This window comes from Opisthorchis viverrini, assembly GCF_000715545.1.
Source record: "Opisthorchis viverrini unplaced genomic scaffold opera_v5_616, whole genome shotgun sequence".
Lineage (NCBI taxonomy): Eukaryota > Metazoa > Platyhelminthes > Trematoda > Opisthorchiida > Opisthorchiidae > Opisthorchis > Opisthorchis viverrini.
Genome location: NW_008752276.1, coordinates 83863 through 95472, shown reverse-complemented (window position 1 = coordinate 95472; position 11610 = coordinate 83863). Strand labels below are relative to the sequence as shown.

General features: G+C 46.4%; 1 protein-coding gene across 1 annotated transcript in view; it reads left to right on the top strand.

The window, feature by feature from the left end:
* Nucleotides 1-5397: 5397 nt before the first annotated feature.
* The window catches only part of T265_11852 (hypothetical protein), a gene marked incomplete at both ends in the record, with an annotated part of 24329 nt that continues 18116 nt past the window's right edge, over nt 5398-11610 (top strand). The window contains one exon of the mRNA XM_009178648.1: nt 5398-5582. Coding sequence (XP_009176912.1) covers nt 5398-5582 — 185 coding nt within the window. The remainder of the gene's footprint in view (nt 5583-11610) is intronic.

Genomic DNA, 11610 nt, shown 5'->3' with positions numbered 1-11610 from the left:
TTTAGTGAGAGATAGAAAGTGGTACAATTTGAGTAATGATAAGTTATAAAGAAAGTACAAATGTACAATGGTCAGAAGGATCACCATAAAATCGCCTGCCCGAACGATCAGGGAGTGGTTGGCGGTCAACGTGGGTTATTGAAAATTGAACTTGCCAATGATGTTGTTAGATCATCGTGCTTCCATACAGCCAACCACAGGCAAGCCCACTCTTACGCCGATGTACTGTCGACATCCGCGGCTTCCGGTCGACCAGGAACTTGGGTTGTGGCCGGCAACACGCCTGTCTCCGGAGGAGCTAGAAGAAAAAAGGAGAGCTCGAGGGTTTTCTGTTTTCCTCTTTCTCTTAGCTGTCGGGAACGAATGACGCTGATGTAGGTGACGGTACGTTTACGCCCGGTCGGGAAGCTGTCCAAATGAAGTTGTCTTTAACTCAGGCAGTGGGACATATATTTGTCACCTTTCCTCAATTTACCCTTTCCGCTCTGCTCTGTTGCGCTGCATGTCGTGGTGGGTTAGATGTGTTGGCCGGTTCGAGAGATACAATTGATCTGAGAACGAACGCCATCGAGTGGTCAGGGTCATTATGAAGATTTCTGGTACTTTTTCACTTTCATCGTTTCATTATCTCAGACAACTTTACAATGATTCTGGCGCTTCTAATAACCAATATTTTTTATGCACCACCAACGGGCGAGTTTCCCAGAGGAAGAATCGGGTGGAACCTCTAAAGTCTGACTGATTTTCGGGACGATCGGTTTAGGGCCTGCATTGACAACTACGCTGTTGCTCCCTCACAAACATGAGAAGTGCGAAGAATGTACCAAGGTGCATCTGGACTTCAGAAAAAAAATACGCGTTGCAAAACTATATGAAGCGACCAACCCGTTAGCTCCCGTTGCCAGAGGATTTACACCACGCACTTACTTCGTAACCATATTTGCAACATCACCGTCCACCACTTGACCATTATGTCAAATCACGAAGCAGAGGAACTGATATATTTATCTGGTTGTTGCCGACTGGAAATTTATTCAGGAAATTTATTTCTTACATTTGGTACCGTGACCAGGATACGGATGAAGATCCCGTGGTCGCAGGCTTTTGAGAATGAGTATGTGCGAAAATTCCTGGAGTATTTCGAGGAGGCGGCTGGACTGGAAACCGACCAGGGTAATTTGGTGGCACTGAAGACTTTCCTCAGAGGCCTGGAGGAGGCGCCTCTAGATGCCTCCAGAAGGTGTACTCGAAAGGAGGACTTGGCCGCTGCGGAGGCAACACTTGCAGCGGGGCTCAACATAACGAGAAACCGCTGGGGGGATATGAGGCGGTTCAATGCGGCTTGGATGGAACCTGGGTTTGAATTGAAGGTGTTCTTCACCAGTCAGCAGCAGTCGTTGAATCGGGCCTTGCCGAGAACGGACGGAATGTCGTGCGAGCAGTTGCTGCCTGACCAGTTCACTGAAGAGATACAGCCTGCGCTTCATGTACAGTTGCGGTTGGTGAGAGCAACAGGTCGGTTGAGTGAGGAGCACTTGGTGCATTTGGCACGCGAATCGACCAAGGTGTCATTGGCCACGTTACAGCCGCGGGAGAATCGGGATGATTCAACAGTGGAAGTCCTCTAGTACAAAACGGACCGAATCGTCGACCGGATTGCAGCCATCAACTCCGGGTTAGAGTGACAAGCTGAAATGGGCCGATTTTACAAGTTTGACATGCACTGACACTACAGGAATCAACAACTAGTACAAAACGGACCGAATCGTCGACCTGATTGCAGCCATCAACTCCGGGTGAGAGTGGCAAGCTGAAATGGGCCGATGTTAAAAGTGTGACATGCACTGACACTACAAGAATCAACGTCCTACTACTCAACCACTCGTATATAAAATCCTTGGAATACTCCCTTCTCTAGGATGGGTTGGGATCACCCCAATGACGCAGGCTACCATACAGGTCGTAGATGGAATAGACATGAAGTGGGAGCTGTGGCTGATCGATACAAGGGCAGGGGTTTCGCTGAGACGGAAAGAGAAGGGAGCTGAAAGTAACCCGTGCGTGCGGCCGTGAGAAACAACGGGTGGATACCGACTGAAGATCGACGGATTGTCAATACACTCAACGCGCTTAGGTGACAGATCCATGCAGCACGAGTTCCTCATCAGCCCAGATATAGAGCAAACAATTTTGATAGCGGATTTTCTCAAGAGCGCAACTTCCGCGGGTGGGGATACTGACTGACTGGCTGTCGAGACCAGAGGCTGAAGATCGGCCCCCAGGATCATGATTGATGCCAAGAGCCTCGTTGTCGGACCAGCTGGGGTCATTTCAAAGGCAGGTTCCTGTGTAAAGGGTGGTTGCGGCTGGCTCGTTGGATGGAAGCAGTATTGAGATCGGAAAGGGAAACAGGGAATTATAAACGCTCCAGAGTCTGGTGAGTCTGGATAAAGCTGGCATTATTTCCTGGAACGCTAGTGAGTTTGATGCTGCGCTTCCAATGATATCGGGCCCCTTGTGACGCAATCTGATGATCGGGTGCGGCTAGATAGTGCACACTGGTTGCACCAATACGTACGACTTACTTCGGCAGAGGACCCATTTGCTCGGGATGAGAAGCGAGATGATGGATTATATGGTGTCCTGTCAGCACTGCCAACTAATTAAGGGGGATACGACAAGGGCAGCCCATTTTATGGCAACCACCCCTGCTCAGACATTAGCGGGTTTTGGTCCGTTGACGTCATGGACCGGTGTCGGCCAGCGGAAATCAATATCTTATCAGTGACAGAACACCTATCGCATTGAGTCTAGGTGGAAGCCGTGTCAACCAACGGGCGATGACAATCCGCAGTGTAGTATTGCATCACATTGTGGTCAAACATGGTAACAAAATGATCCAAACCGATCAGAGACCTTGCTTTGAGAACGAGCTCTTCTCAGATGGGGCGTTTGAACTGCTCGTCAGGGCCGCAACTACACTGGGGATAGATGCAGTCCTCAGTTGTTAACAGTATGAAAAATCTTGGGTAGGTTTCTTCTTGTATGTAAAGGCAGTCTACGCCAAGAAAGTTGAGATGCACTGTAAAGCTGTTTCGTCTTTCCTGTAAATCATTAGCAGTGCATATCTCAAGAAATTTTGGGTAGTTTTTAACCGAACCCGTGACTGGCCGGCTGGTGGTTTCAACGCTTAACCATCGAGTCAGCGATGTGATTAGCTCACATTGAGAGAGGATATGACGCCGCTCATCCCTAAATAACGGAAACCACATCACCTGGTCACGAGTTGACTGGATCCTCGAGTGACCAATTTCTTGGAACTATAGGGCAAGAAGGTAAAGCTTTTACATGCACCTTGTTTTTAGAAAAAAACCGTCTTCTTGAACGCATCTTCTTGAACTTCCCTGCCAATTCAGCGACTATCACGCAAGGCTGCAAATCAATTCTACAAATTTCATAATTTCCATTAGGTCAAGGCAGAGTCACCGAAAAACACATGCTATTCGCACTCATACATCCTAGTACCCACCGTTTCACACTTGCTCTGAAAGATCCATCGCATAACACACATTTCTACGTGCCTCCATTAGGTCGGCCCCGGCAGCTGGTCTGTTTGGCAGCTCTTCGGTTGTATTATACCGCTGACCGAAATCGGACAATGGGCTAGCAACACCGTCGGCACCAGTCAGCTCCTTTGGCCGCCAGCCACTCCTGATCGCTTGGTTATTGCGTTCGGTTGGACCATGTGTGTGGGTGTTATAGTACCGTCCTTAGCTGTTTAATGCCCAGCATGTGCAAGCAACTCCTTAAATATTTGCTCAAATAGCAAGGCATCTGATCGGTTAGGATCGTTTGTGGAACCCCATGGTTTGCCGCCATATGAAGCTTCGCTACTACGCTCATTGATGCCGCCGTTGATTTGATACGGATGCCGCCTCAATCCATTGCGAGTGTTCTGGTTTGTGCTGGCCGCCACCGAAAAGTTGCTCATTTCACATATTCGCGCGTTTGCTCAGCAAGCGAACGCAAAATGAACACAGAACCTAGCGGTATATGGGCACCCATGGTACGTAGATAATACAAAGAGCGTCATGCGGAACGCGTCAGCTGACAAGACAACAAGTTTGAATAGGTTTTCGTATTTCTGTATGAGAAGCCAGTCTGTGACGAATACGCGAGAAGCAATGTACAGCTGTTCCTTAATGCGAATCATTGGTGGAGCGCTTAGTAGATGGAATATTAAACTGTTTGACCACGAGGGTCAACCTTACTTAGTTGGGACATAACGCCGCTCACTCTTCAAGCAAGGGATCCACCTGATTGATGACAGACGTTTTCCTACAAAATCCATCCGTCGTGTGGGTTGTTGTTCCTTCTGAACCATTAACAGTCTGTCGGTAGTGTGACGGCATTCGAATGTTTTCACTTAAATGGAAATCCTAAATATTCGTGAAAAGCGATTAGAGCTAACCGTTACTCTGCAGATTGGCTTGACCATTCATTCTACCGATTTTGTGACTGCAAGCTTATTCGCTCCAACTTTAGTCTACGCACGCGATTTCCAAGGACTTTTTACATTACTATCAGTAGTGTAGCTTACCAACATTACTTACATTACATGGCGATACTGATTTTACAAGGAAACAAAAGATATTTAACCAGGTACCCTGTTATATTGACAGGTGGACTAAGCAAAATGCATTCAAATTTTGTCCTTCAGCTGGTCTTCGTTGAAAGTATTTCCGTAAAAATCAACGTTCGTTAACCTCATACACCGATTCCGTGCCTAGCTGCTATCCCGCCCAAAAGAATCAGGAGGGCAGAAAAACTGCTAATTTGCGAAAGATTATGCAGAACCTGTCGAAATGCTGAAGTTGTGTTTGAAACCTGGATCCTCCGTTCCGTACGATCACCCTTAAATCGTTAGGCTTTTTGAGTTCACCCAAATTATTCTTCAAGTCCCGCGACTGCTATATACAAAATTATTACTATTGCACACAATTTATACACAATTATTACACACAATTACACAAAAGTTTCCCCCTAAAAATCGCTTGCATGCCTGTTAGACAGCTCTTCGGGTGTAACATACCACATTAGAAGCTGAGTTGCATTTCATCTTTTCGATCCCTGACCGTCATGAATTGTATAGGTGTTTCCCGGTGGTCGGAACTTGCCATCGACTACCCAGCTTCCGCAACGAAAGCCCATTCAACCCAGAATACTGGATCTCCTCACAAATGATGGCTGCAACCAAATCGACGATTCAATCCGCTTTGTAATCCAGGTCTTCCACTGTCGACTTATTCCGGCTCTCCGGAGCTGTAACGGGCGTGCCAAATGCACCAAGTGCTCCTCACTCAACCGACCTGTTGCTCTCACCAACCGCAACTGTACATGAAGCGCAGGCTGTATCTCTTCAGTGAACTGGTCAGGCAGCAACTGCTCGCACGACATTCCGTCCGTTCTCGCCAAGGCCCGATTCAACGACTGCTGCTGGCTGGTGAAGAACACTTTCGGGTCACACCGAGGTTCCATCCCAAACATCTTGAAACGCCTCATAGTCTCCTGGCGGTCCGCCAGTGAGTTGACCCTTGCTGCAAGTGCTGCCTCCGCGGCGTACAACTCCTCCCTTCAAGGATCCCTTCTGGGCGCTTCCAGAGCTGCCTCCTCCAGGCCTGTGAGGAAAGTCTTCAACGACGCCACAGCCTAAAGATTTAAAAGGCAAATTCAAATCTTGCTTACCCCTGGCATTTCGACTGAGCCAACCACCATACTTCTGCACACGGTGTTCTGGCATTCCCCGGATGGTGTATTGTTTAGGTAATTTATCTTTGGGACACTGACATCACCGCGAATAATTTGCGCCCCGAGAGGGATGAACGAACTCATCATTGGACAGAATTCTAAGATGCGTTTAACTCGCAGTCTAGTTGAAACTAACCAGTAAACTCGAGAGATTTACCTGAGTTCAGTTGTGTCCCAGTTGTGTTAAAGTGAAGTTATTGTGCAAACGAGGGTATTTGTGTCAATCGGGAATGTTAGTTTTCCGAACGAATTTCCGGAACCTACGGAGGCCATTAAACCCGGCAAGCATCCAGGGCAGTCAAACCATCAATCAATTTCGTAAAACCCACTGAAAGTTCGTGTACGCCTTAGAGGCACGATCGTATGTGGCCAGCATACGGTCATCTCATAAAAGCACGATCGATGTTGATGAATGTTCAGTAAGCGCCTAGTAGACAGCCCGGATCAATATCAGATGATGCCTATTAGATTTCGCGGGGCCGTTGTAAATTTTGCACACGCACGCACTCACTCGTTTTTTCGGAGTACAGCTGTTGTGTAGCCTCAACGGTAAGTTCTCCATGGCACTAGGCACTGGTTTGGGAACAGCATTTTGATGTACCAGTGTAACGGTGATACTACTGATGAGGGGGCACGCGAGTAGTATGTGTTGTTCGTAGAATTACGCTTAGCGTCTATTGAAAAAGAAAATCTGTTGAGAAATTCGTGGAGCCACTTTGTAACATTTGCCTGGATTTGACCGACGAATGAGTGGAGTCAATTAATCTCCAGGAAAGTTCAAGAAGACTCGTTCGGGAGAAGATTGCCGTCCAGTTTTTGTAACTAAAATGCAGATTAGAGTTTTTACTTCCCTGTTCAAGGGTCTGTAACCGGTCAGTTGGCATTTCCGAATAAATAACTCCGCAGGGAAGACCTTCTTCACTTCACAAGTATCATTCCTATTTTCCAATCCCAAAACGAAGTGCAGTTTAACAGTACCACCAGTTGGTGGCAAAAACCTGTATCAAATGATCGCTATATTCTATGTGTGAACGAACTACTCAGATTGCCGTCTGAGTTCGGAGTTCGAATGGTAGACATGTGTGGAACGTGTAAATCAACCGCCACACCGCATCTACTCAGTGGCGTTGATTCGTCTTTGATTTATTCGTCTGCAAATTCCTATCAACCTTGTTATAATTGAAAAGCAAATTGTACGCCTATCTAATGAAACCCCGAAAGGGGAGACCGGTAGGTAGCTGTTGAAGAGTACTCAGCGAACTTATGAGTAGCAATACAATATCAGGTTACCAGTGTCGTAAGAAGGCAATCGCAAAAACAGAGGAATTCAAACAGAGGAATCCCGTCTCGTTGTGAGACAAACTGACACCGTCCCGATGACTTCAGATAAGCATCCGATGAAGATGTGACTTACTCAAAGTCGATAGGGCTGAGTTAAACTACGCGCCTCTAGTCCGGCTAGAGTGAACAAGAGAAAAATTGGAATTTCAGCAGTGTTTGAGTCGAAAGACGACCCGATAACTGTCCTAACTGCGTTTAACGACCGGCCCATCATTATTCGTCCTGTGAATGCATCGCGCAATAGTACTTCAGGTTTCTGGAGGCGTCTTTCTAAGTCCGCCAGACCTGAGAATCCGGACGGTTTTACCAGAATTTCTTCGGTTGGTATACAAAAATTTCTTGACCGTTAGTCTGATGATGTCTGATGTCTTCTTACGTAAGCAGAACACGATACGGACGAGTTGCAATTCATTTTATTTTGGCAGAATCACACAACATGTTGCGTCTCCGTTAGGAGCAGACGCTGTGGACAGACTCGATGAGGGTTTCGGCCTCGTATCCGGCTTTGCACAGCGCCATCAGATGAGCTGTTTGCTGAGCTTCCTGTGGAACATGAAGGCAGACAAATAACAGAATATCAGCTGTGAATTCTGTCCGGGCATGCAAACAATATAATCACGACGCGTACGACGGCCGAGGGTCATCCGTGTCCTACACAGGTTTGGACCAATGCCTAAGAATGCCTTCAAAAGAACAAGGAAGTCTTTTTATACAAGATTCACTCTAACGTATACCAACAGAATTGACAACCATACTAAAGAATAGGGAAAATTGTCAGTGAGCCACACTGGAGGTCGACCGGCTACTGAGCCCGAGATTCGAAAAAAAATTGTGCGATTTGAATAACAATACCAGTAACTATAGCCAGACTTGCTGGCGAAATGTTGCTCTAATACACTCCTTAGCAGCGTTGAACAAATGGATCCTACGTCATGACTGTCCCGTGTCGCTTCCGAAAAAAATCAATCAATATGACGTGATTTCTCGGTTAAGACTGGCTGGGGGTTCAGTCCTGCCAGATAGCCTGAACCGAACTGAACTGAAATGAACTGAACTGAACTGAAGTAAACTGCACTGAACTGAACTGTATTCAGAAAACTTCATTCATTATGGTCACGTTCTATCATTTTTCAGTCACAATTTTTCATGCAACTCCAAAGTATATATTGCTGCTCTTGCTAAACGTCTCCTGGCCCTAATCGTACTCTAGGAATTCGGTAGGTAGATGTGCTTCAGAATTTTCTCCCATCACGTCTTGTCTGCTCCGTTTGGGCGAGACGGCCCAAGTGGTTAGAGCGCGAATTTACTGACCGGAAGGTCCGTGGTTCGAATCCGACCTCTGCCACTCGACTTCCCCTGTCTAGGCTTGGGCAACCCGGCAGTATCCCAGCTCTCGTGCTTCCTTCGGGTGGCATGGCAGCTAGGCACCGGAAGGGTGCTACAGCTGAACGCTTTCTTTCTTTTTCTCTTGTCCACCTCGTCTCAATTACCCGAGTATATGCCATATAAATGTTTATCGGACTTGACTAGCGAAATTTGAATGGGAAAACCGGGAAGCATCCAGACCAGTCAACCATTCAACCAATTTAGCAAATTCCGATGAGTGTTCATGCACGCCGTAGAAGCACGACCGTATGTGACCAGCATTCAGGCATCTGAGAAAATCACGATCGATGTTGACGGGTGTTCACTAAACACCTAGTAAACGACCTGGATCGTTAACAGTTACTGCTCTTCAAATTGCGCGGGGCTGTAGTAACTTTTGCACTCGCACGCGCTCACTCGATCGTTCGGTATACAGCTGTTGTGCACCCTTGTCTGTAAGTTCTTTCTGGCAACAGGCACTGGAGCGGGAAAATCAGTTTGATATAACAGTATCATTCCTTTTCTTACACTCCCAAAACGAGGTGTAGTTTAAGAGCGCCACCAGTTGGTGGCGAAAAACGGTATCAAACGATCCCTAACTTCTGTGTGTAAACAAACTAATCCGTTTGCCCTCTGAGATTGGGTGTTGGCTGGACGTCCAGCCTCTGCTGTTTTGTTTGTACGCCTAGGGTGCCAGCGAATTGCCGGCGTGAAACGCTGACCCACTGCTGACTAATGATCACATAGAGTCACAACACAGAAAGTTGCCGGGACGGGAAATCCATTGTTCTTGGTTTGTCTATCGCATATACCTTGCAGTCAGCAGAACTATTTACCAACTAGCGGCTGACGACGCAGTTTTTGCCATCTCGCTGTAAACAGCATCCAGTTCCTTGTAGTTTAGGATTGTTTGTATATTGTTGTCCACACTTAACACAAAAACTTCCATCGCAGTCTGTGGGTTGACCGCTGTAGTCAACCACGGGACGAATGTTAGTGCAAAACGCTTTTGTATGTTAGTCCTAAGAAACACATCTGTGGAACATGTGACTCAACTGTCACAACGCATCTATTCGGCTTCGTTGATTCGTCTGTAATTTTCCATCAAATTTATGCTGTAATTGAAAATCACATTGTACGCGTATCTAATGAAACCCAGAACGAGGAGACCGGTAGTGGGTTGCTGAAGAATTTTCAGCAAACTTCTGGGTAAGTGGTCGTTTCATGAATAGTCGTACAGATTTTGTTGTGTATCCATCGTGTGGCGAACAGGCCAGTTTTGTCGCTTGGCGTATTATTGGTCAGCTCCTGAGTAGGAATTCCTCCTCATCTGGTAATCAAACTCTCCATTGTGCTAATTTCTGTGCGGCACTTCGCATCCGATGTATCCAAAACATCTCCTTTGGAATAACTAGATAACGCTTTCTGATAAGGTACATCTTTCTTGAATTCTGCATTTTCCTATCATCGTTTTGCAATAATTAGGTCGATTGGCGTTTTATTGGTCACTTTCTGAGCAGGTATTCTTCTTCCACTGGTAATCGGTCTCGCCGTTCTTTTGATTCATGTGCGGCAGCGTGCATCTGGTGCCTCCAAAACTTCTTTGGAATGTCTGGGTTATGGTCCTGGACAAGATACACTTACGTTGGAGTCGGTCCAGCCTCACGCGCATAGACAATTCTCCTGTCCATAGACAAGGCGACGAATTTTATACAACAGCTTCAGGTTTCGAGTGTCTTTAGAGAACAAAACAGACGATTCCAAACGACTCCTTTGCAATCCGATTGTTAGACAAACTGATGCCTTCACACCACTTCAACTAAGCATTCTATGAGGGTGTAACGGACTGTGTTCGAGTAAAAGGCGACTGAAAAGAGAGTGAAGAGAAAAACTGAAATTTGAGCAATGCGTTTGAGTCGACAGATTACCGCAAAACTGTCCTACCTGCGTCGATTCATTGACCTGTTTTTAGATGTCGTGCACAGCTAACGTGGATTAGTGCGTCTGATTTGTGAAGGCGTCTTGATGAGCTATCAGTGCTTTATAATTCGGACGGTTTTGGCTGAATTCATTTGGTTTTTATCAAACGATTTCTGGACAGCTAGTTTGAGGGAAAATACAACCCAAGTCTTGTAACGATGGCAGAACACCGTACGGACCAGTTGCCATTCACATTATTTTTGTAAAATCAGACAGCAGAGCGCGTGTTCCTTAGGAACAGACGCTGTGGGCAGACTCGATGAGGGTTTCGGCATCGTACCCGGCCTTGCACTGCTCCATTAGTTGAACCGTGTGCTGAGCTACCTCGAAAACCTGAAGATAAAGAGATAACAGAATCTCAGCTGGGATATCCGTCCGGGCATGCAAACGAAAGTTTCTCCACGCGTAAGAAGGGCTGTGGGTCAGCTATGTCCAACACAGAATAGGACTCATGATAAAGAATGCTTTCAAATGAACCGGAAAGCGTGTTTACAAAAGATTCATACTAACGTCCCCCAACAGAATTCAGCATTCCCGAGAAAAAAATGGCCATTATGCGAAGCAGTGGGATGATCGGCAGTGAGGCACACTGAAGGTCGAGCCATTAGTGGGCCGGAGAATAAAATTGTATAGATAGGTAGTGTTGGTGAGTATCAGCGTATCTAAATTCTGAACATTTTGAAGCGTTTTGATATAACCCCCTTCGCTGATTGCGGAGAACACAAAACGTCTTCAGCTACGTAGCAGATGAGTGAAGCTGTGTAGACGCTATGAAATCAAATACGTACTACTACTGTGACCGGTTTCGCCCGTCTTGGGCTTATCAGGTAATCGCAGTCCCCGCGTTACCATGAAGTTTGAGTTTTACTTGAAACCGTGTTGGACAAATTCACCCACTTGCATAGGAATTTGATTTTGACAGGAGGCACAACCGAATCTACCTGAATGTCGCTAATGATGGTACGCTTTAACTATATATTGATTCCAGCAATCTGTTGAACCACGTCGAGTTACGCGCAAAACCCCAAAAGCCAATTCTTTCAAATGGAGGTTTATCTACAAATGCGGTACTATAAGTACAATAATAAAATGATAAAGCTTTACAAACCTCAAATC